Source organism: Mustela erminea, chromosome X (genome assembly GCF_009829155.1).
Source record: "Mustela erminea isolate mMusErm1 chromosome X, mMusErm1.Pri, whole genome shotgun sequence".
NCBI classification, from domain to species: Eukaryota; Metazoa; Chordata; class Mammalia; order Carnivora; family Mustelidae; genus Mustela; species Mustela erminea.
The window spans coordinates 61,032,420-61,058,823 of record NC_045635.1 but is presented as its reverse complement, the minus strand read 5'-3'; the positions used below and the strand labels follow the sequence as shown (position 1 = coordinate 61,058,823).

Genomic DNA, 26,404 nt, shown 5'->3' with positions numbered 1-26,404 from the left:
GTATTATGCTGAGTGAAATAAGTCAATCAGAGAAACACAATCTCTCTGGTATGAGGAATCTGAGAGGCAGAGTGGAGAGTTTGGGGGGTAGGGAAGGAAAAAAATGAAACAAGATGGGATGGGGAGGGAGACAAACTATAATAGACTCTTAATCTTACAAAACAGACTGAGGGTTGCTGCAGGGAGGTGATGCTGGAGAGGGTGGTTGGGTTATGTACATTGGGGAGGGTATGTGATATAGTGGGGAGGGTATATGATATAGTGAGTACTGTGAAGTGTGTAAGCCTGACATTTCACAGACCTGCACCCCTGAGGAAAATAATACATTATATGTTAATAAAAATAATTAATAAAAAAAGAAAGAGCATTTTACATCAGAAAAAAAAAACAATGCCAAGTTGCTATCTCAAGATTTACCTCTCAGTGATACTCAACTTCTTTTTCCTAGTCAATCACTGAGCAATGAAATAGAAATTAAAATAAGGAAAATATATTTATATATTTAGCTCTAATCTGTAATATAACATTACTATAAATTCTCTTTAAATTGTGTATCTAGAAACACTAATATATTTTTAAAATATGGTAAATTTTATATAAACTACTGTAAGTCATAAAATTATTAAATCTGTGCACTTACAAATTTAAGTGCTTATAACTAGAATTTAAATTTTTATTTAAAAAGTAAAATTTTTACTTAGAGTATTTATTTAGAAGTGTATAAGCACAGACAAAAAAATAAAAATAAAGAGCGAGGCTAAAGCGAGAAACCAATCAGCTGAAAAGGTAAAACGTGCTTTTTGTTTTAAAATATTGTGAATAAAATATATGCCAAGATATATAAAATTTATTATAAAATTTCTTTTATTACATGCTTCTGGAAATAAATAAACAAAACTTTTAAAAGAATGTAGCAATTTTCCTTCTTTCTTGCCAATACTTTCTACCTTTAACACATAATCATGTCAATTATTACTTTGTCACCATGATTAAACTATAAACTACTATACTGAAGTTACTAAAAATGAGAATTCAAATTTTTTGAAGTCATAAGATAAATACATTGAAAGGAAAACTACTAGAATTTCAAAAAACAAAATAAAACCTTCATTTTGCCTTTAAAAGGAGGCCAGGATTGTCTTTGGAAAGAAAATCTGTGTTTGAATAACAGTAAAGTCTTAAAACAGATGATAAGGACATAGTAAATGAGAATTGGTTAACTCCTGATTTAAACATTGTGAAAATAATGTTTAGTTAACTGTGTGGAATTAGAGTGTTACTCATTTACTTCCATATAATTGAGTATCTTTAGTAATGAAAGTTAGATGGAAGCCTTTTACTTTCTAGCTAAATGGCAGGTTATAAAGAAACATTGAATTCCTTTTGACTTTCTTGGAAAGAAAAAAGAAAGCCACATCATAAAGGTGGGGAAAGAGTGATAATATTTTATAACAGGATGCAAGAGACTGCAAACAGAAGAAAATATAAGCAAAACCCAGCAAGACTGTTTTGCCTCCTTCAATCATGGGGAACACAACCCTATCAATCACTTGTCATTTTGGATCACAATAGTAGTGGTCGATTTTATGGCTTAGATTTCCCCCAATATCACACACTAATCTCCCCATAATACCATTTAATTGTTGTAAGCTGAGGGCCAGAAGCTTTCATTTCTTTTCCAAAGTACTGTAGTTCTTTCATTTTCTGGTCACCAGAATCTGCGGTACACACCTGCTTGATATATCTTATCATGACAGGAAGACTTATCATTAGTAAAATGGGCAAAACAATCTTTTCTGCACTTAATATAGAAGGTTATCTTTTTATTTGTATTAGAAGCATTAACATATAAGCACAAAATTAATACTGAGCCATGAATCTTGTCAAAATGGCTTTTTATGTTTTCAGAATTAATTCTGTGCAGTTTTGCTTAGTTTAGGCACAAAAGCTATTTAGAATCCCATTCATGCCAGAAGACGATTTTTTTAAAAGGTAGATTTATTTTTCTATTTTAAAGACTGCATTTATTCATTTTAAAATATTTTACACAAAGGCTGTTAAGTTTGGAATTCAGACCTTCCTTTTTCCTTTTTTTTTCTGGTTAATGTAATTCTTCTTGCCTCTTCCCCCAGTTATTAGAGAAGCATTTGGATAATTCATAATAACCTATACAATTACAACAGTGCCTACTGGACAAAAATTGTCTCATTAAAGAGAAAAGTGAATAAAATTAATGTTACCACCATGTGGCTTTTAAAAATCAGACTTTCAGAATTCCTGTTGGTGATGTTTTCATCACTAAAAACTAAACTAAGAAAAAAATCACGGTATCATTTATGCCTCATTTAATTTATGAGAAATACTGTCCACTTAAAGTAATGCACACTAGAATACCCAATCATTGATATGTGCTATAGAAATGGTCACCTGAAAAGAAAGGATATCTTTAAAAATAGCTCATATTCAGATTGCAGCTTAATATTCTTACTCTAGTTTAAAAAGACTGTACTACCTTTTTCAATGATGGAGTTTTTAGTTTTAAAAGGCTTGGAAAGAAATATGAAGAAATATTCTAAGTATTCCTTGAGCGTATAAAACCAGCCCATTTCAAAGATGGATACATTTTGTGCCTGTAAATTCTAGGCACTGGCATTTTTTTTTTGATTATTCATTTTCTAGAAATCCTTGGACTTGTAATTCAAACTTTTAAGAAACAAACTAGCAATAAAACTTAATATAACTGCCCAGACAACACATGCAGCAGCACCAGGGAAACACAAAGCACAAGTTTTCCCTTGGAGATGTTTTAGTTCACATTCTCTTTAATACTGAACTTGTCATCTTTCCACAAACACATTATTATTCAAAGGGTTTTTCTACAGCTATTTTTTTTCTTTTGGAGAAAACATATATGAAAATTCATATAAAACAAATCTAAGTTTGAACTGCTGCTTCAATTGGCAAATTATTCTAAATGATCAGGCTAGGAAGGTAGAACATTCTAGAGAGTGAGGCCAAAACATCAAACCAGAGGGCTCTTTGTACCCTAAAAATGTAAATGGACATGTATCTTCTGTTAACTTAGCCAGGGACTATTTCCACTTGCTTATTATATAGAATGATTTGACAGTATACATAAGGAGAGAGAAAAGGTCAACAGTTTAAAAATGACAGATTACTGGTGGGACCAGTCAATAAACTGTTACTCAGATAAAGAATGTAAAAGTAGAAAAAGCAATTAAAAATTGAAAGCTGGTAAGAAAAAATTGGAGAAATAATCAGGATGAAACTGGGATACACTGGTGGGGAAAAAAACCTTACATTGGGAAGCTAGTAAGTACCTGACAATATACTCGAAGTTTTACATATGTTCTTTCATTTAATCCTTACAATAACAAATGAAGTACTAGTCACGTAAAAACTGAGGCTCAAAGAAGTGGCTCTCTCAAGGCCACAAAGACAGTAAGTGATAGACCTTGTATTCCAACCCAGATCTGATTTCAAAGTTTAACTACTCTATACTGTCTCTAGCTAGCTCCCATTTTTCAGGGGGTAAAGGAAGCAAATAAAGTATAAAATATCTTTCAGGGCTAAATCAAATAGAATTTCTTACAATTCTAGTGACAACTCCTGTGAAAAGAAATAGCTCTGCTGTCTTTTGCTCCCTACCGACCTCTGAATAATGCTGAGATTAGGCCAAAAGTGAAAAGCAAGCAGCTAGAAAATGTATCATGACAAAAAGGAGCCAATATTAGATGCATTTTATCCCATTCTCAGAGTGTAGAATGAGCAGACAAATTAAAGCAAATTCAGGTTTGAATAGGTAACACAGTGACATGGTTCAAAAATCAAAATAATACTAAATACCAAAATACCAAAAATGGTCTTATCCTTACCCTTGCCTCCATCTATCTCATTCCCCTTCTCCCATCAAGGTCACCACTTTTATTTAGTTCCATGTGCAGTCTTCTAGAATTTCTTTATACAATTAATAATGTGCTTATTTCTCCCCTTTATTACACATACTGTAGACAAGGATTTGTACCTTGCTTTTCTCACTAACATTATCACAAAATTTAACAATAAATTGCATAAAGGCCCTTTAGGGAATGGAATGATTTTAAAAACTGACCAAATCTATACTGACAAGTAGCATTGTTCTAGTAATAAAATTGTACAGAATAGTATTAAATTACAGGCTTAAAAATACAAAAAGTTAATTTCTTTTATCCCCAAGTCATCATTTCACCTATCTAGCATTCACCTATTAACCATTTGGAAATTACTGAGTATTTTGTAATATAATGGCTTTTCTCTTTCTTGTGTATTTCCTCAAGTAACAAACATGTGTAAGCAACTTTTTGCCTTAGTCAAAGCCTTTATTTGGGCCTAGAAATTAGCATTACTGTTGTAAGAGAATTTTCTAAACATAGTCTCAAATCCTAAAAAGTCTTTGAATACTGAACCTGAAGTGTGAAGATACCGCAGAATGTAGAGGAACCAGGGAACAGAAAAGTAGTAATTTATTGCAGCGAGTACAATTTTAGAAACTCAAACGATTTAAAAGGTAGAAAAATGTCTGACCAAACACTTGATTCTTTTGATGTGTAACAAATCATACTGTAGGACACTTTTAAAAATAATAGAGTGATACAAAGTTAAACAATGATAACTTTGTTAACTCTAAAGAACACTGGGATTACGGACCTAAATGAAAACAAATATAGCTACTAGTGCTGAGAATAAAGGTCAAAATTGGAAAAACTGAACAGATAAGCAATTAATAGCTGACATTAATGGACAGTGAACAAGATAAATGGTCATAGGCTAGCAGTCATGGTGACAGCTTTGTCAGTAATGACACAGCTTCCAAGTACCCTGGCCTCTTGTTATTATCAATACCAGGGAGCCAAAGTATTTGTCATAATACTGAATAAACTATAAAACAATGCTTTTAGAATTGAAAAGTTCAAAGCAAACTCTCACTTACCTTCCCTGTTAGAACTGAGGGAAATTCAGTATCAAACTTGTTGCTCAAGCCAAACCTTAAAAACAAAGAACAAAATATATTCTACCCAGCAGATTTAACTCTTTACCCCCTCCCTTTTTAACTAACAAAGGCTTGCATTTTTTGTTTGATGTTGTGATTTAAAAATGTGTCCTAAAAATAATGTTATGGTATTTATAGAAAACAAATCTTTGGCTATTAATATGAATTAATAGTAAAAGAAACTTATGGTGCAAATGTTAAAGTAGTGTTCTAATTACATCCATGCATGATATGGGATTAAATAATAACAAATTAGAGCTGGAAATAAGATTTTTGACTGAAATGTTTCTGTTAAAACCCATTTTAGTTGATAACTTTTAAAACTGGCTGGTAGTACGTAGGAGTGGATAATACTATTCTTTCTACTTTTATGCATATATGAAAATTTTCCTAATAAAGACTAATATAACCTTTGGAGCTGTAGCTCAAAAACTTATGATCAGTTAGTATTTAGATACTCAAAGGTTGATCTTTATGAATGGCTTTCATGTATATGCTAAACTTGTTTTCAGAAAACAGGTCTCAGCCTTGAAAACTCTGACTCAAGTAAGCTCATTGAAATCTGTTTTCAGAAGTCAAGATGAATTTTATGAGCCTTCAATCACCTACTTGAAGGGATATCACAAAGGTCACGTCCTGCATATCATCCTGTATACCATCTTCAGATGACATATCATAGTAACTATAATTTTACAGTGTAGTATAGTACAGTAAGTAGATGATGGGTTGTAAGTAAAAATTAAAAAACAAAACAAAACAGGAATATTTATTGAGAATTCTTGGTGAGGTAGGCAATAAAGTAACAATTTACCATGGGTTAGACACTGTGCTAGATAAATATGTTACTTCTGAAGTTTACAACCCTGAAAGAGTGGTACTGTCATCACCCTCTTAAAGACAAGGAAGCTGACACTCAGAAATTTTTTTTTTCAAAAAGTAACTAAAAGACTTGCACAAAGTCATATATCTAGTAAGGTGGGGAGGACCAAAATTCAAATGCTGATCCCTAAGTTCTTTCTGTCCTGTACTCAGCTTTTTGCAAGCAGAAACTATGACTTATTTATCTTTTTGCTTAGTAGCATAAAGTAATCTAGTAGGTATTTAATAGAAGTGTTTAATAATAAGCTACAATACTGTTTGATTCGACTGATTTATGGCCCTTTAGTCTTATGGTCACATTAAAGACATGTAAGAATCCAAATGTCCTATTAAAACTATGTGGGAATAACATATTCTCCTTGTATCATTTATGCTAATAGCTCCTTTTCTGGAACATAAGCACATCTTTTTTTTTTTTTTTTAAAGATTTTATTTATTCATTTGACACAGAGAGATCACCAGTAGGCAGAGAGGCAGGCAGAGAGAGAGAGAGGAGGAAGCAGGCTCCCCGCGGAGCAGAGAACCCAATGCGGGACTCGATCCCAGGACCCTGAGATCATGACCTGAGCCGAAGGCAGCGGCTCAACCCACTGAGCCACCCAGGTCCCAACATAAGCACATCTTAAACACAAAAATTCTCTACACTTAGCAGCTAGTAGCAAGGTACACAGCTGTGTGTGTGTGTGTGTGTGTGTGTGTGTGTGTATACTCTGTGTATTTAAAATGTATTTTAAAACAACAAATTCTATGTTTTAAGATAGTTGGGACAATTAATTAGCAACCATAAAAAGATCTTAACTTCATTTAAAAATACTTAATTACTTCTCTAGGTATCAGTATATGTAATGAGAACATAATATTCTCATAATAATGTTTCCTTATAAGTCTATACCTGGACACAGGATACAGCCAAACTGGAAAATAAGATAGTATAGGGGCGCCTGGGTGGCTCAGTGGGTTAAGCCTCTGTCTTCGGCTCAGGTCATGATCTCAGGGTGCTGGAATCGAGCCCCACATCAGGCTTTCTGCTCAGTGGGGAGCCTGCGTCCCCCTCTCTGCCTGCCTCTCTGCCTACTTGTGATCTCTATAAAACAAATAAATAAAATCTTAAAAAAAATAAGATAGTATACCCCATACATGAATTTTTATGGCAAATTTCATGTGCTCTTCGAGAAACTGACACTTCAGTATTAAATATATATTTGCAACTCAGCATTCAATAACATGACCAATATATAATAGAGCAAGAAACGTCCTTCATTTCAGTTATATGTAGCTAAATAGTGACCTCATCACTATCTAAAAGGTAGAAAAACGTCTAACCAAACGTTTGATTCTTTTGATGTGTAAAAGATGATCTCAAAAAGATATAATTTAATTCATTATTCCACAAGGAGTAAATTCTTATTGTGTAACAAAGTAACAGATAATAGGTTTCATTTTTAAAAGGAGACATTATACACTTTAAAGTAGAGCTCTATTTCCATATCTTGTCTAAATGCCTTTTGGATGCAATGTCAATAACATGTTCTTGATTTAAAGTCTGGGAAGATGGCAAAGTAGGAGGATCCCAAGTCCACCTCATTCCACAGATACACCCTAGATAACAGCCATATCAGTGCAATGAACACAGAAAACCACCCAAAGACTGCACAGCAAACTTTCCAGTTAACTGAAGAGAACAAGTCACACAAAGGGTAGGAAGTATAGAAACATGGTCAGGACTCAAGCTCCTGGTGACACTAACCACAAATGGAAGGGACATCACAAGCACTGAGAAGGGAGAGGAGCAGACCCCCACCAACCCCAACCCCCCCCCCCCCCCGGAACCTGGACTTGGAAGACAAGTCCCCATAATATTTGGCTTTGAAATGCAGTAGGGCTTAACTCTGGGTAAAAATCAGCAGGCTTATGGGGCACCTGGGTGGCTCAGTCTGTTCAGTATCCAACTCTTGATTTCAGCTTAGGTCATGATCTCAGGGTTGTAAGACTGAGTCCCACATTGGGCTCCATGCTCAGCATGGAACCTGCTTAAGATTCTCTCTCTCCCTCTGCCCCTCCCCTTGCACATGCGCGCGCTCTCTCTCTCTCTCTCTTAAAAAAATAAATTAAAAAAAAATCAGCAGGTTTAGCTCTTGGAGAGCCAGAGAGCAACAGGAAACTAAGCCCTTAAAGAGACAGCCTAACAAACAACACTGCTAGATAAAAGCATTGAAACAAAAATTTAAAAAGGGTCTGGGTATACAGAAAGGAGATTTATTTACTAATCTCAGAATGTGTGCTGGAGGGGCAGGGATCTTTAGGAGACTTCTTCAAGAACAAAAGAGCTTGTGGGTGCCAACCCTACCTCCATCCTATCCCCAGCCTATCCCCAGCCTAGATATCAGGACACTTGCAGGAACCAGGGAGAACACTCTCCACCTACCTTGCTAACACCACACACACTGCTTCTGTGTTCTCCTGTGAATCTACCCCATCCAATCTACCCCACTAGGCACCCATCTGTCCAAAGCAGCTCCTGGCACATTTTATCCTGCAAGCAGCCCTGGCAAGGACCAGCACCACTTCAAAATGACTCTTGCCTGAGGAGAGGGTAAGATAAACCACATACTAGTTCAACTGTAGCCCCAGCTTTGCTATTCTCTTTGCATTTACCACTGAGCAAGTGAACTTTCTTGTTTCCATTTCCTTAATATTCCCTCCTTTCTTAACTGTTTATAATTTCCCTTATAATGCTGTCACTTTTCTGAAAACAATCTCTCACTGAGTAAATTTATTCAGAAAGACAAGTTCATCATGTCTTATTTACTGCCAATTATATATTCTCTTCCTAGAACATTTTCCCTTTACTTTGCAGCTTTGTCACACTGTTTGATCACTCCCTAACACTCTCTCATCCTTCTACTCTCCTCTAACATTCTTGCATTTTCCAAAAATTTGGCTTTTAGTCATCTGCTTGTCTTTCTAAGTGAACTTTAACAGTCCCTCTTTGTTTAGTAGCTTTGACCCTTCTATGCTGATTACCACCAAATCTGTATCTCTAGTTCTACATTTTCCGGTATTCTTTGATCGCTAATTGCATACTAAAAATTTTGATTTCAGTATCTTACCAAAAATAATACCATCTCAAGTAAAACATGTCTAAAATTAAATGTTATCTCTTTATTGGAAACAAGCCTCCCCCCTTCAAATTTTTCATACCTATCAATGACACATTGATTCTCTTTAACCTAGACCTTGGTTTTGGTTTTGCACCTTCCCTCCCTTATTTTTTGCACCGTGCTTGCTCTGAGGTGGCACCAAATCCTGATATTTGTTCCTTTGAAATCATTCTCATAATGATTCCTTCCCTTCCACTGCAACAGCCATATTGGCTATTGTCTTTGCTCAGGTGGTTCCTCTTGCTTCCCCTCCCTAGTTTAAATCCTATGCAATCTTCAAGGCTCAAGTCAAGTCCCAACCACTGCTGTAATACCACCACTGTTCAAGCTTTTATGGATTTCCTTTTTCTCTAAATGCTCACAGCTGTTTCTAATCTGTACTATATAATTTGATAGCTAATAAAATATTTCCCATTATTCTTTGCTGCTCTATTGCTATAGAGATATCTTGAAAGCAATTTTCCTGTTAGTTTTATAAAGCAAGGTTTATACTTCACTTTTCTCCTGTATTTTTCATAGTGCATACACCAGTGCTCAAGTTCTCAATATATACTTGCTATATTCACATTACCAATATTCTTCAATATAAAAAGGGATTATCTTTTCTAAAATATAAAAAGTATATTAAATATGGTAAGGAAGGTGTCATTTTACTTTTTAAAATACTCCTTTAACATGTGTATGTATGTATGTGTATGCATACACACACACACACACACACATATTGTCAAAAGGTATAAATATAGGCAAACTAGTTTTGATATACTCTCAGAATTTTGGCCAAAAGGCAGTAACAATCCGATTCTTGCCTACCAGAGATTTCTTTTATCTTTTTTCATTAGAAACTCAGCATTTAAAAAAAAATACTTAACTCAAATAACCTTGGGCATACATTTCACTTTATAGCTACTAGGAAAATGTTGAAATGGCTGCTGCTGAATAAACACCTCAGCTCTGTTTCATAAACAAACTATTAAGAACTGTGAATCCACAGAGGTTAGACAAAATCACCTACCCATTATTGATTAGTGATAAGCATTAGCCAGGATGTGGGGATTTTCCAGCATTAGATAAATGAACACTTGGGAACTTCTCGCACTGTCCATTTTATCAACTTCATTAAATATAGAGCCTATTCTGTGTTTGAAGCTGTCCTAGCTCGTGGTTCCTAATGACTGCATTTTATCTGTCAAGTGTCTTCAAATTTTTAATTTCTTGGATGATTCTTTGGAGTAAAGGAAACTGAGAAAGAAGGGTAGGTCCTCTTAGTTGCTCTTCCCTTCTCTCTCCCTCCCCACATCCTCATTGCTTTTAATCTTTTTGGAAATGGCTACACACCAGACTTTGAAAACCTTATACAAATGAAAGTTTATATGTTCAGGTTGCTTAAAAAAACAGATAAAACAAGTAAAATTCTGCCATTAAGAAACATGATTTTACTAGAAAACTATGTACTTACAGTAATAATTCTTTAGTGTATACATTGAACTTTATTTACTATACCATGAAAAAGAAAAGTTTATGCTATGAAATTCAAAGATATTTTCAAAAATATTATAGTTAAATCTCTTTAATATTTTATATGAAAATAATCATGTCTTGCCACACTGTAAAATAGCAAGTTACCATAGCTTCCCCATTCTAAAATCTTATAAAATATTTACCTTATACAAACACATATTAACAATGCATCACTGTAATTCCTCAAAGACAATTGTTTACAGAAAAGGCATTCCATTAACTGACCTGAGAAGTATCAATAATTATAGTCTAAGTATAATAATTGCTGTCCAACTTTTTGGAGAAATACACTGTTTGGCAAACTTGGCCCTCTTTTTCCCATCTTTGTCAATTCTATATGGAATAACTTTAGCTCTTATAGATTAATTTTAGTGAGACAATTTTATAAGAACTGGTAACCTATCATCTCTACTAACTTCTATACAGATCTACTATGAAGGGTAAATATCTGCATGTTCATTTTTTTAAAAGATTTTATTTATTTGAGAGAGAGAGAGAATGGGTACACAAATGGGTGACAGGGGAAGAAGGGGCAGAAGGAGAGAGAGAAGCAGACTCCCCTCTGAGCAGGGAGCCCAATGCGGGGCTTGATCCCAGGACCCCAAGATCATGACCTTATTCGAAGGCAGATGCTTAACTGACTGAGCCACCCAGGCACCCCTGTATGTTTTAAGTACTATAAAGAGTGTGACAGGGTGCCTGGGTGGCTCAGTTGGTTAAGCGACTGCCTTCATCTCAGGTCATGATCCTGGAGTCCCACCTCAGGCTTCCTGCTCAGTGGGGAGTCAGCTTCTCTCTTTGACCCTCCCCCTTCTCGTGCTTTTTCTCTCTCTCAAATAAACAAATAAAATCTTTAAAAACAGAGTGTGATAATACCTATAAATAAAGATCTCATGAGATATAATTATCCTTGTATTTCAATACATTGGATCCAAATACTTATCCTAGAAACACTAAGAAGAAAAGTGGTAGATACTAAGTTATATCACTCAGATGTATAGTATTTCTAAAACACTTAGTATTTCCAAGAGGCATTTTATTGTGTCTGTTTCTATAAACTCAAAACTGTAGAGTTAATTTTGCCATATATTTTTTCAATTTGGAAAAAAATCCCCAAATATCTATTCATCCGCATCATCTTAGAATTGGAATTACAATTAGTGTGGTTAGCCCATTCTATTTCTTAAATATTATAATTTGTTCCATGTTAAAAGATTAGCATCTTTTAAAAGTAACTAGAAAGCCAATATGTTAAGATGATAGAAATAGGGGTATTCTGATGCCTTAACAAAGATATCAGAGGTAAGTCCATGTCATAATCCTCATCACTGGGACTCGTGATATTACTGTACCCATATTGATCTTTGCTCAGAATCAGAAGTACTCTCCACAGCATGATTCAAGTAACCCGTATTTGTTGAGGGCCTAAAATACAGCATACATTATGGTAGGGATACTGAGTGTTACTAAAGTGAACCAATATTCCTTCAACTCACTTTTACTGATTGTCTACTTCAGGGCAAGCACTGTGCTAGGCCATGAAGATTCAGAGGGCACTAAAAATTGTTACTACTATTGCAGGTTACAATTTAGTGGGGGCAGAGAAGACTTGCAGGAGGTGGTGACATATGGAGAGCTGGGGTAAGGGCCGTGGGTACTGGAATTCTACGTGGAGGTCCCAGCTTGAGCAAAGGAAAAGAAATAAGAAATAGCATGCTAGGAACAGGAAAATATAAGCCATAAGGGGAAATGTCAGCAGATTAGGCTGATAGATAGGCAGGGTACAGTTCTTTATGCAATGTTATGGAGCTTAGATTCTATCCTGTGGATAAAGGGAAAATCACAGAATAGTCTTGGGCAGTAAATTGGCATCTCAATCTAGCAGCAGGCTGGAGAATGGATGTGAAGTTGACAAGGATGAAGACAAGTTGATTGGTTAGGGTGGTGAAAGGGGCTCGAATCAAGCAAGTGATGGTAGGGAGGAAAAGAAGAAATTTTTAGGACATATATTATTAATACTTGCTGATAAATGTAAGTGAGAAAGAGGAACCAAGGACTAATAATGAGATACGTGGAAGTACACTGAACTGAGATGGAAAACAGAAACAGGAGGGCCTTTTTTTTTTTTTTTTGAGGGGTTGGGATGGAGGCATAAGGGATTGGTTGGGGGGGTTAAATTCTGTTTTGAATATGCAGAATTTAAGACAACAGTGGGCTGTCAGGTGAGGAAGCCCAGGTGAAAGTCTCAGCAAAGTGTGGCACAGAGATAAATATTTGGGAGATGTCAGATAATTGAAACCATAAGAATCACGATGAGATCATCTAGGCAGAATAGGGAATGAGAAGAGTAGTAGGTTGAGAACAAAACCTCAGAGACCACTGGTATTCAAGGGTCAAAAGAGGAAGAGGAGTCCATGAATGAGAGAGTTAAATAATTGCCAGAAAAATACAGGAGACCCAGGAGAGTGAAGTGGCCAAGGAATTCCTAGGTTTGTTTGACTTCAGAATTTAAATTCCTTTAGGCAAAACATATACTACCTTCTAGTTCAACTGAGACCCCATTACTCATGGTGCACCATTTTCTGTGACCTCTATTACCTCTGAAGGTGTGTGCGTTTGCGACCCCTAGAATATAAGCCTCCAAATAAGAGGGAGTCGTTATAAGTGTCATATACAGCATTGAAGACCAGAAAGAGAATGAAAAATGCCCATAAATGTAGCAACAAGAGGGTCATGGTGCTCTTAACAAGGCTAGTTCTTCCCCGCCCCTTGGGCTGTGGTCATGGTGGCAGAATCCAGGTTACAGAGGAGTGAAAAGGAAATAGGTATGGTGACTGTAGCTACTCTTAAGAAATCTGGAGAGGAAAGGAAGAAGGACAAGACAGTAGCTAAAGGGGAACATAGGTCTAGGAAAGCTTTGTCTTATTTTGTTTTTAAACAAAGAGAGAAACTATGAATATGTTTATAGGCTGATGCAGAGAGGTAATATTAGAGAGATGGGGCTACCTGATGGAGCAAGATTTGGGAGGCTGGAAAAGAAGGGTACAGAAAGTACAAGTGAAGCAGTGAACTTTGGACAAGTGAAAGAACTCTTTGACCTCTGAGGCTGGAAGAAGAGAGCATAAGAATTCAGATCTAATTAAGATCTAGTGCAGGTTTTTCAGCAGCAAAGTGACATGATTAAACTCTGTTTTAAGAAAATTAGTTTGGCACCAGCATGCGGAATGTACTGGAGTAGAAAGAAGTGGCAGACTGTGGCAATAATTCAAGCAGGAGTTGATGGCAACCTAAACTAGGGTGGTGCCAGCAGAAATAGAGAAAATGAAAAGTTTAATAGACATTTCAAATATATGATGATATAATTCTGGGATAGAGTGGCACTTGACAAGTAAGAGTTAAAATGACTTAAGGAGGGGTGCCTGGATGGCTCAGTAGTTAAGTGTCTGCTCAGGTCATGATCCCAGGGTCTTGGGATGGCCCCAGATTGGGCTTCCTGCTCTGCAAGGGGCCTGCTTCTCCCTATCCCACCACCCCTGCTTGTGTTTCTGCTCTCGCTATCTTTCTTGCTAATAAATAAAAATAAAATCTTTTAAAAAAATGACTCAAGGATTTGAAATACTACCCCAGAAGATTAGAGTGGTGGTATCAGGATCAGAAACGTGGTAACTGGAATGCACAACCAATGTGGGGACGGAAAATGATGGCTTAAGATATACTGAGTTTGAACCAATGGTGCTCAAATTTTAAATTTAGAAAAGAAACAAAGTACTCTATAGAATAGATGACTGCACAGAAAATGGAAAAAAATAAGAGGTAGGAGAGAATAAGAAATATTTCATTCAGATAGGACAACTCTAACACTCACATGCCAGAAAAGAATTTAACGGAAGCTGATTATTTTAGATGTTTCAGAATTAGATTAACCATTTCATAAGGATCATACTTTACCTGATACCGCGAAAGTTTCACTACCATAGAAAGGCCAGTTTTTCAGATTCAATAAAACTTTCTCCTAAACATTTAACATTTTTCAGATCTCAGACATTTAAGATCAAATGTGCTTTTCAGTTGAGAGAATGTGTACAACACAACTAAATAATTTTCCAAACTATATACATTGGTTAGTGGTTCAAGTACTGGTTTGCAGCTTTTCAGGTTTTGGCTTCAGTTAATACCAATAGTTACTTCCAGCATTACTACTTCACACTCCTAATTCAGAATTTTTAAGCTGGGTGGGACATTATAACTATCACAAGGCCCTAGATATGGCAAGTGTCAGCGCTTTGCTTTTAATTGAAAATAGGTTGATAAGTACTTCACCACCATTGTGTGAAAAGTACCACAAATAAGTTTCTATTAACTTAAATTGTTTCCTTGCTCCTCCTCTGTTTTCTGAGTGTTAGAAAATAAGGAGGGGGACGAATGTTGGGAATATAAAATTACAGACTGGAAAAAAACCCTTTTTCTGTTCAGTCATGTGAAATAATCTGCATGAAAGTAACCTTTGGTGCCAGAATCATAATTAGTTTGAGTAATAAATTGTCTCCCTAGTGATGAAAGGAATAAAAGTAAAATAGCAAAGTAAGCTGGCATCTGATCATTGTAGACTATCTGCAAAACTCTTGGACCAAGAAAAATTGTATTAAAATAATTGCCTAACCAAAAAGCTGGCCTAAAAATCTTCCTAAACTCTTCCACAATTTCAAAATCTTCCTTAATATATTTCATGCAAAGTTCACAAAAATATATTACAATCAAAATATTTTACATGTTAAAATTAAAAGCTAACATGATGGGGGAGGTGTTGCATACTATAATACATGATTTCTGATAATAGGAACTCAATTGAAAGTCGAAGGGACTAGGTGAGTCATTATCAAAATTAGAGGCAGTGATAGGAAAATGCAGGAAAAGACAGCATAGTTAAGAGGATGAACAAGATACACACTCAAACTTTCGAGCATATACAGCCCAAGCACATAAAAAAGAAAAAGCACTCTTCAAAGCGCGGAGAGCCATGAAAATTTTCTTTTGCTTTGCAACCTCTATGCTATGAGGTCTCTCCTTCTTTTATTTTCTCAAATATGATCCAAGACTTCAATTTTTTAAAAAGTCACTCTGCATAAGTTTTCAAAAAAAAAATCAACCTCAGCTCCTGGGGGAATAATTTATGTAAGTATTTCATATCTGCATATTTAATGTTTGGGCATACAAAATCTCCTGTAAGTATCTTATCTCAGAGGTGAAAGGCTTTGGAAAACATTTACCCCACACCCCTCATTTTTACAGATGGAGAAATTAAGGCCCAGAAATAGGAAGTAACCTGAGCAAGGTCACAGAGCCAGTAAGAAGCAAAACTGGGACTAAGTTCCAAGAGCCGTCACTCTCAATCTATTGCTCCTTTACATTACAACTACCTCTTAATCTGAACTTCTAATTGTGTGATATTTAATGAATGTCAGAATGAGTTATCAAGACATGGAAAGGATTATTATATTCATTCATATAAGTATTAAGAAGAATGGATGAAGGAATATGTGGGTGGGTGGATATTTTTTAATATTATTCACGAAACGGGTCATGTTTCTGTTTGGAAGAATCCAAGCCTAGGTCTTATAACATGTCACAGCAGTCACCGTGTTCCACTACACACCAGTCTTAGCAGCAAAGAATCCTCTGGTACATCCTGCAGTTTAAAGACTATTTACTTGCCAGCATATACAGAAGCTCTACTCCAATCCCTCCGGCTCTCAAACCTCTAACCTCTCTATCCTATACTCACTCTTTACCTGATGTTGGTGCAACACATTTGCATTCTCCTCACTTCCTTTGCACGTTATCTCCCTCGTTTTCTCCATTTAGACCTGGTGTCCTTTTCTAACTGTATGCCTCAGTCAGCCCTCCCCCACCCCACAGGCCCCTCGACCACCTTCTCATTTCTCTGTCGACAAATCTCAGCGTTTTCAAACCCCATGGCCCCTCTTGCTTACACAGTGATGTGGCCGGCGCCCCGCACCAATACAGGATCGGGGGCATATCTCCGCAGATGCTCCTCACTCACTACCCGAGGCGGGGGCGGTGTCTCCTCCTCCTCCTCCTCCTCTTCTTCCTCGTCCTCTTCTTCTTCCTCATCCTCCTCATCTTCCTCGTCGTCGTCGGGTCCCGATACCGACGACGACGACGACGGCGAGGACGACGACGTTGCCGCTTCTTCTTCCTCCTCCTCCAGTTCCGAGATGGTGTCGAACTCCGCCATGTTGGGCAGCAGGATGCTCATCACGTGACCTCTCGATCGCCGCCACCCTCACGGAGCAGAGTTTGAACCTGCAGAGGTGCTGTAAGAGGAGGGGGAACGAAAGGAAGAGAAAGAGGGCGGGGGTAGGGACAGGATTTGAAGAGATGCGCCTGCGTGTTGAGGCAGACGAGGTGGCGGGGGGGGTTGGAGGCGGGGGCACGAAGGAGCGAGGAACAAAATCAATCTACGCTTGCGCGGCTCTAAAGGAAAGGGGGCGTTAGAGGTGAACTCCGGGGAATTATCGAGGCCGGGTCTGCAGGTTCTGTGCTTAATACTACTCTTTGGACTTGCGCTGCTTGGAGTCGGAGGACGTATCTTCTGGCTTTATTTCCCATTAATTAGTCGTGGGTATTATTTTCCACACACCCCCCCCTCAGTGCAGGGAATGCATATTCTATAACGTGAGGTTAGAACTTTGCCCCAGATATCTCGAGGTATATACCAACCTCTTACGCATGTTTGTTCAGCATGACAGTTTAAATAAGACTTATGCATCAGAATTTTGCCACCCTGGGAGGCATTTTTCATTAACATTTTACTGAAGAGGAAACTTTGTATTACTACTTCTACTCCTACTGTAATACTTAATAAAAGACTTAGTATCTGGGACTGTGCTAAGCACTCTTTGTGTAGATCTCATTTAATACTTCAAAACTGCATGGGGTATGTACCAGAATGATCTCACTTTAAAGATGGGAGACCTCGATGCACCGAGGATAGGTAACGTGCCCAAGGTCATGGAGTTATTAATGGCGGACCTGGTTTTAAACTTGGGAATCTTTTCTTTTTTCAAAAAGCCCAGTACTCTTAATCAAAGGGCCACCCTGCCTGACGTTGTTTGGAAAGGCTTTGTAGAGTGGTACCTTCTAGGCTGTTTCTTGAAAGGTGTTTGAAGTTTGGAGTTGTGTGTATTTTTTTTTTTTTAAACAGGGAAGAAGGCCATGGACAGGGTGGAGGGAGCATTCCAACCTAAGGAAATATTAATTAATATTGTCCATCTTCCAGACACTGAGCTAATCTCTTTCATGTACAGTATCTTTTAACCCTTAAAAAATCCTATAAGGTAAGCATTATCGTATCTATTTTAGAGCTGGCAAAACTGAGTCTCAGGAAGTTTAAGTAATTTGTTAAGGTCGGTGGTAACATTTTGTCTAAAAATTTTTATTTTAAATATTTTTTCCTATCTTCTCTATGCCCACAAAAATGTTGTAGGGATCACATATTTTGAGTTTCCAATCCATGTGTCAAACTATTTAATACTTAGCAGCAGCACAGAAATCCTTGTCATAGTTTGGGGATCATTAAGACAGTAAAGTCATGTAGCTGCTTATTAATAAAACAAATCCTATAATCCAGGTATTTTAATATCAGCTTCACTGCTCTTTATGCTACACTACAGCTCCATTCCAATTTGATGGTGAGACTGAGGAAACAGACGTAACTGTACTTTATTTTTTTAAAGATTTATTCATTTATTTGAGAGAGAGAGAATGTGCAGAGGAAGGGGCAGAGGGAAAGAATCTTCAAGCAGACTCCAAGCTGAGTGTGGAGCCCAACATAGGACTCCAATCCATGACCCATGAGATCATGACCTGAGCTGGAACCAAGACTCAATCCCTTAACCAACTGAGCCACTCAGGCACCTCATAATTGTACTTTAATTTAAGTATTACTTAATTTGACTATTACTCTAGTGGTATAGCAATATAAACAGGGCATTTAGGATGCATGAGGGGGGAAGAAATTAGTTTTATAGGCAGCACTGTTCAAACTATTATTATCAATAGCTTTGTGTTATTAAGGTGAAAAAAATGTTTTGTACTCAATACCTAATTTATTTAGAAACTTTAAAAATATTATGCAACACTATCAATAAGCAACAAAAGTTAGTTTTTATACTATAGAGAACTTTACCTACTAATCTAAAATATTTTACAAGAGCTTTCTGATAGGACAGATACAATACATCTGCTTTACTTGGATATTAATAAAGACTTGTCATATGTCATTTATGGGAGTGAAATACTTTAGACTTAAGATCAAATCCACATTTCAGAGAAGTTCTTCCCTTTCAAAAAGCAAAAAAGTCATAGGCAATACCAAAAATTTTCCAAACATGTTATATTATCCATAAAAGTCCACTAAGTCACTGACTAGAGGGAAGTATTTTGCTGATTATTACTTATATGGTAATTTCTCCTTTTCACCAGTTAGGATTAGGATAGGAAGGGATATTTGAAGGAGAGAAAGGGAAAAGAGTATAACGGGTGGACTTTGTGATAAGTGCAAGTGAGATACTAGAACTATGGTAAGAGTGAAGAAATGATGGCTACTAGAACTATGGTAAGAGTGAAGAAATGATGGCTGTAGGGAATGGGAGAGGAGGAGAAGGAGGGGGAAATTATACTGCCAAAATGGAGAGTGGTCTCTGACATTTACTCAGATGTCAAAAGGACAAAGCAGTGCTATTGCTTGAAGAAACTCACAAATATGGTTTGCTTTCTTGCATATACACTGTGCTGAAAATGCATTTATAATTCCAAAAGTAATTTATTTTGATGAACCATAGGAGAATTTGGAATTGGGCAAGCTGAGAAAAAGACATCTTGTCAGTAAACACAAGGAGTGACATGATTTTTAAATGATAGTTTAGCAACCATCAAGAATACTAAAGCTGGGGTGCCTGAGTGGCTCAGTGGGTTAAAGCCTCTGCCTTTGGCTCAGGTCATGATCCCAGGGTCCTGGGATCAGGGTGAGCCCCGCATCGGGCTCTCTGCTCAGCGGGGAGCCTGCTTCCTCCTCTCTCTCTGCCTGCCTCTCTGCCTACTTGTGATCTCTGAGTGTCAAATAAATAAATAAAATATTAAAAAAAATAATACTAAAGTTGGAGTGGGTGGAGAAGAAAGCAGGCCATATAACTTTCTGTCTGATGAGCTAAGCAGGGCATGGGAGTAACTGCCCTCTCTGATGGATGGGGACTTGAGGCAAGAGGTCATAGGTGTAACCATCAGAGGAGGTTTCAATCTTAGAACATCTGAGAAGAAATGTAACTTTTAAAAGAGTCCTCTCATTCCTCCTTCCTTTTCTCTCACTCACTCTATTTCTCTAAGTGTACAATTCAGTGATTTTAGTTAATTTACAGAATTGTGCAACTATCACTACAAACTAATCTTAGAACATTTCTGTCACACCCCAAAGAAGTCACTATTCCATTTTCAATCATTCCCCATTCTGACCCTTAGCCCCAGGCAATAATTAATCTACTTTCTGTCTCTAAAGATTTCTTTTCTGGTCATTTTCAAATAAATTGGATCATGCAATATGTAGTCTTTTGTATCTAGTTTCTTTTGCTTAGCATAATTTTTTTGAAGTTTATCCATGTTGTGTCTTGCACAAGTACTTCATTCCTTTTAATTGATAAATAGTGTGTCATTGTAAAGGTATATCACATTTTGTTTATCCATTCATCAATTGATGATATTTGGTGTGCTTCCACATTTTGGATATTATGAAAATGTTGCTTTGAAAATTCACATACATGTCCTTGTGTGAACATAGGTTTTAATTTCTCAAGGGTAGATATCTATGAGAGGAATTGCTGGGTCATATGGTAAGAGTGTTGATTTTAAGATAACTGCCAAACCGTTTTTCAATGTAGATCAGTTTGCATTCTAAACTGGAAATGTATGAGAGTTTCATTTTCCCCACATTCTCTCCAACAACTTTTATGTTCTTTTTTATTAGAGCTATTCTTGTGGGAATGAGGTGTATCACATTGTAGGTTTATTTTATATTTCTCTAGTGACTAATGATGTTGAACATCTTTTTGCGTGCTTGTTTTTCATTATATACCTCTCTGATGAAATGCCTATTCAAATCTTTTGCCCATTTATAAATTAAGCTTTTTTTTTCAAGATAATTAAAGATTCACATATAATTGTAGGAAGTAATACAGAGATCCTGTTTACACTTTACTCAGTATTTCCCAATGATAAAGTCTTGCATAACTATAGTACACTATCACAACCACAAAATTGACATGATACAATCTGCCCATCTTACAGAGTTCCACAGTTGTACATGTATTCATTTTGTGTGGGTGTATGTGTGTGTGAATTTAGTTCTATGCAATTTTACCACGGGCATAGGTTCATATGACTACCACCACAGACAAGATACATCACCACATCACCACAAGGATTCCTCCTCTTATCTTTTTAAAAAGATTTTATTTATTTATTTGAGAGGGAGAGAGAGAGAGAGCAAGCAAGAGAGAGCACAAGAGCAGGGGGAGGAAGAATCAGACTCCCCACTGAGCAGAGATGCAATATGGGGTTCCATCCCAGGATGCTGGGTCTGTGTGTGTCTGTGCCTGTGTCTGTAAAATTCTTAGGGTTTTCTACATATAAATTTATGTAATGTGTGAATGAACACAGTTTTATCTATTCCTTTCTAATCTGGATCTTCTCCCTCCCTCTCTTTTTTCTTCTTCTTCTTCCACTTCTCTTTTTGCTTCTCTTTCTCCCTCCCCCTGTCTCTTTTTCTGTCTCTGCCTGTTCCTTTTTTAAGGATTTCCAAAACTTAAATTAATTTTCAATTTAAGAATTAAATTTTCTTCTGTTGTTGATTTCTAATTTAATTCCAGTGTAGTTTGAGGATAAATTGTATGATATAAATCCTTTTAAATTTCCAGAGACCTGTTTTGTTGTTTTACCATATCATTTATTTTGGAAAAGTTTTATGTACATTTGAGAAGAATTTATATTCTGTTGTTATTGGTTGGATTGTTCTAAAACTGTCAGTTATATCTACCTTATAGTTCTGTTTATGTTTTCTATATCCTTTTTGATATTCTGTCTCATTTTGCTGTCCATTACCTAAATGGGTCATTGAAGTCTCCAGCTATTATTGCTGAATTTTCCATTTTTTATTCACTTTTATTAATTTTTGCTTTGTATAGTATCCTTTTTAGATACAAATATTTATAATTATTGTATTTTCCTGATGAATTAATCCTTAATCATTATGAAATACCCCTCTTTATCTCAAATAATAATGTTGGTTTATATTTTTATATTACTATGGACACTCCATCTCTCTTATTGTTACTGTTTGCATCATATTTTCTGTTCCTTTATTTTATTAAAAAATCTTTTATTGAGATATAATTGACATATAATGTTGTATAAGTTTAAGGTGTACAACATATTGACTTGATAAATTTATATCTCAATAGGATTGCCATTGTAGCATTAGATAATACCTCTGTCATGCACATAACTGTCATTTCTTCTAGTGGTGGGAACAATTAAAACCTAGTCCTTAGAAATTTCAATGTTTATAATACAGTTTTTTTCACTGTGCTGTGTCTCCAGGTCTTACTTACCTACCAGTTGCAAGTATGTACCCTTAAGCAATACTTCTCCCATTTCCCCACTCCCCAGCCTCTTATAGCCATCAATCCACTCTCTGTGTTTTCAAGTTTACTTTAAAAAAAAAAAAGATTTCATGTATAAGAAATACTATACAGTATTTGTTTTCCTCTGTCTGAGTTATCTCACATAGCATAATGTCTTCAAAGTCCATCTCTGTTGTAACAAATGGCAGAATTTCCTTTTTTTCTCATGGTGGAATAGTATTCCATTGTGTATACACCACATCTTCTTAATCCTCTTATCCATTGATGGACACATATTTTCATATTTTGGTTATTTTGAATAATACTACAATAAATATGGGATACATATATTTCTTCAGTAACCTGTTTTCATTTCTTTTTTGATATATACCCAGAAGTGGGCTTACTGGATTATATGTTATTTCTATTTTTAATTTTTTGAGGACTTACCATATTAGTCTCTATAGTGGCTGAACAAATTTTATAATCCCACCAACTGAACAAGGGTTCCCTTTTCTCTGCTTCCTCGCCAATACTTCTTAATTCTAGCCTTCTTGATGACCACTATTCTGATAAGTGTAAGGTAATAATATCTCACTGTGGTTTTGATTTGTATTTTCCTGATGATTATTGATGTTGAGTACTTTTTCATGTACCTGTTGACCTTTAGGACGTCTTATTTGGAAAAAGAACTCTGTGTAATTTCTCTGCCCATTCTTCAATTAGAATTTTATTTGTTACTGAGTTGTATGAATACTTGAAAAATTTTGGTGTTTACATAATTTGATACATTATTTACTTTTTAATAGTCTACTTTTTGATACATAGTTGGCAAATATTTTTTTCCATCTGTAGGTTGCCTTTTCATCTTGTTGATTTTTTTTTTTTGTTTGCAATGCAGAAACTTTCAAGTTTGATCTAATCTTACTTGTTTATTTTTTCTTTTATTGCCTGTGCTTTTGGTGTAATATCAAAAAAAAATTGCCAAGACCAAAGAATCAAGGAGATTCTTCCCTCTCCTGATGGCTAGTGATGATGAACATTTTTTCATGTGTCTGATAGCCATTTGTATGTCTTCATTGGAGAAGTGTCTGTCCATATCTTCTGCCCATTTTTTGATATGCTTGTCTGTTTTGTGTGTGTTGAGTTTGAGGAGTTCATTATAGATCCTGGATATCAACCTTTTGTCTGTACCGTCATTTGCAAATATTGTCTCCCATTCCGTGGGTTGCCTCTTTGTTTTGTTGACTGTTTCCTTTGCTGTGCAGAAGCTTTTGATTTTGATGAAGTCCCAAAAGTTCATCTTCACTTTTGTTTCCTTTGCCTTTGGATACATATCTTGAAAGAAGTTGCTGTGGCTGATATCGGTTTGCTAATAATTTTTTAGAATTTTTGCAACTATGTTCATCTGTAGTTCTCTCTTTCTCTCTCTCTGTCTCTCTCTCTTCCTTTTGTGGTGTCTTTATTTGGTTATGGTCCCAGGATGATACTGGCCTCACAGAATGAATTTGGAAATTTTCCTTCTCTTTAATTTTTTGGAATAGTTTGGGAGTAATAGGTATTGACTCTTCTTTAAATGTTTGGTAAAATTTGCCTGTGAAGCCATCTGGTCCTGGACTTTTGTTTGTTGGGAGATTTTTGACTATGGATTCAATTTCACTGCTGGTAAATGGTCTGCTCATATTTTCTATATATTCCTGTTTCAGCTTTGGTAGGTTATATATTTCTAGGATTTTTTTTCCATTTAGTCTAGCTTGTCTAATTTGTTGGCATATAATTTTTCATAATATTCTTTTACAATTGTTTGTATTTACATGGCCGTAGTTGTTACTTCTTGCCTTTCATTTGTGATATTGTTTATTTGTGTCCTTTCCCATTTTTTACAATTAATTATCTAGAGGTTTATCAATTTTGTTGATATTTTTAAAGAATCAGCTCTTGGTTTCATTGATCTAACGTATTGCTTTTTTAGTTTCTGGATCATTTATTTCTGCTCTAATCTTTATTATTTCCGTCCTTCTACTGGTTTTGTGTATTATTTGTTCTGTTTTTAGCTCCCTTTGGTGTAAGGTTAGATTATTATTATTATTTTTAAAGATTTTATTTATTTATTTGACAGAGAGAGATCACAAGTAGGCATAGAGGCAGGCAGAGAGAGAGAGAGGAGGAAGCAGGCTCCCTGCTGAGCAGAGAGCCCGATGCGGGACTCGATCCCAGGACCCTGAGATCATGACCTGAGCCGAAGGCAGCGGCTCAACCCACTGAGCCACCCAGGCGCCCCAGGTTAGATTATTTATTTGAGATTTTTCTTGTTCTTGAGTTAGGCCTGTATTGCTATGCTCTTCCCTCTTAGAACCACTAGAATGTCTCATATGCACTTAAAAAGAATGTGTATTCTGCTATTTTAGGATGGAATGATCTGAATATATCTGTTAAATCTATCTGACCCTTTGTGTCATTCAAAGGTATGATTTCCTGGTTGATTTTCTGATTAGATGATCTTTTCATTGATATAAATGGATGTTAATGGCCCTTCTATTATTGAGTTATTATCAATGAATTCCTTCACTGTTTTATATATTTGGTTGTCCATGTTGGATGCATAAATATTTACAATTGTTAGATCTTTTCTTTTGATTGTCCCTTTAATTATGGTATAGTGCCCTTCTTTGTCTCTTATTACAGTCTTTGTTTTAAAGTCTAGCTTGTCCAAAATAAGTATTGCTACTCTGGCTTTCTTTTAATATTCATTTGCATGATAAATATTTCTCTATCCACTCATTTTCAACCTGTTGGTGTCTTTAACTCTAAAATGATTCTCTTGTAGGCTGCATATAGATTTTTTTTTCCTTAAATCCATTCTGGCATCCTATGTCTTTTTATTTGAGCATTTAGTCCATTTACATTTGATGTAATTATTGATAGATATAAATGTAGTGCTGTTTTATTACTTATTTTATCATTGTTTCTGGAGAGTTCTCTAATTCTTTCTTATCTTTGTCATTTTTAGTTTCTCCTTTGTACTCAGAGTCACTTTTAATTTTTCATTCAGGGCTGGTTCAAACATTGCTAACCCTTTTAATTTTTGTTTTTCTGGGAATCTTTTTATCTCCTTCTACTCTGAATGATCACTTTGCTGGAGAGAGTATTCTTGACTGCTAATTCTTCCCATTCATGTCACTTACTTCTGGCTTGCCAAATTTCTGTTGAGAAATCCCAGCTAACTTCATTGATCTTCCCTTATATGTTAAGGAATATATCTTTGTTGCTAGGACGACCTTTTCTTTATCATTATATTTTGCAAATTTAATTATAATATGATGGTGTTAGCCTGATTTTGTCGATTTGGATGGGTTTGTCTGTCCCTCATGGATCTGGAAGTCTTTTTCTCTCCTTAGATAAGGGAATTTTTCAGCAATTATTTCTTCACTTAAATTTTCTGACTCCTTTTCTCTCTCTTCTTCTTCTCTGACTCCTATAATATGAATGTTATTACATTTAATTGAGTCACTGAGTTTCCTCAGTCTATTCTTGTGTTGCATAATTTGTCCTCTCTTTTGTTGAGCTTCATTATATTCCATTATTTATTTATTCCCCTGCTTTTTCCAGCATGCTGTGCATTACACCAAGCCTTTTCCAATCTTGTTTGTTGCATTTTTCTCTGCTTAATACTTTCTTAACTCTTTTATCTCTTTGGTAAGTGTCTCACTGATGTCTCCTATTCTTTTCTCAAGCCCAGTGAATATCTTTATGATTTTGCTTTAAATTCCCTATCAGGCATGTTACTTATATTTGTTTGGCTTAGATCGCTACCTGTGGCCTTATCTTATTGTTTTATTTGGGGGAAATTCCTCCATGTTGGCATTTTGTCTAAGTCTCTGCATTCTTCTCTATGTTAGAAAAGTGAGTTATGTCTTTTAATCCTGAAAGTAATGGCCTTATAAAGAAGAGGTCGGAAAGTGCCCTCAACTTGACACTGGAGTTATTGTCTTTAGTGTGTGTTGTAGGCATTCTGTTGTTGTGTTTCTCCCTTTCTATTCTTCAGATTTTCGGAGACTCTCCTTGTTTTCTGTGGGTAATGTTTGGTCCCTGTCCTGAAT

The 26,404-nt window shown here is 35.9% G+C and overlaps 1 protein-coding gene and 1 long non-coding RNA gene across 6 annotated transcripts in view; one reads left to right on the top strand and one right to left on the bottom strand.

The window, feature by feature from the left end:
* The window catches only part of CHIC1 (cysteine rich hydrophobic domain 1), a 58,962-nt gene extending 42,047 nt beyond the window's left edge, over positions 1-16,915 (bottom strand). For all 5 annotated transcript variants that reach the window (XM_032330520.1, XM_032330523.1, XM_032330522.1 and 2 more), the window contains exons 1-2: positions 16,602-16,915; positions 4,991-5,045 (exon numbers count right to left, since the gene is read on the bottom strand). In XM_032330520.1, coding sequence (XP_032186411.1) covers positions 4,991-5,045; positions 16,602-16,888 — 342 coding nt within the window. In that variant the 5' untranslated portion in view covers positions 16,889-16,915. The remainder of the gene's footprint in view (positions 1-4,990; positions 5,046-16,601) is intronic.
* LOC116582792 overlaps positions 16,867-26,404 on the top strand; it is a 63,949-nt gene continuing 54,411 nt past the window's right edge. The window contains exons 1-2 of the long non-coding RNA XR_004282518.1: positions 16,867-16,943; positions 17,837-17,969. This is a non-coding gene — a long non-coding RNA (uncharacterized LOC116582792). The remainder of the gene's footprint in view (positions 16,944-17,836; positions 17,970-26,404) is intronic.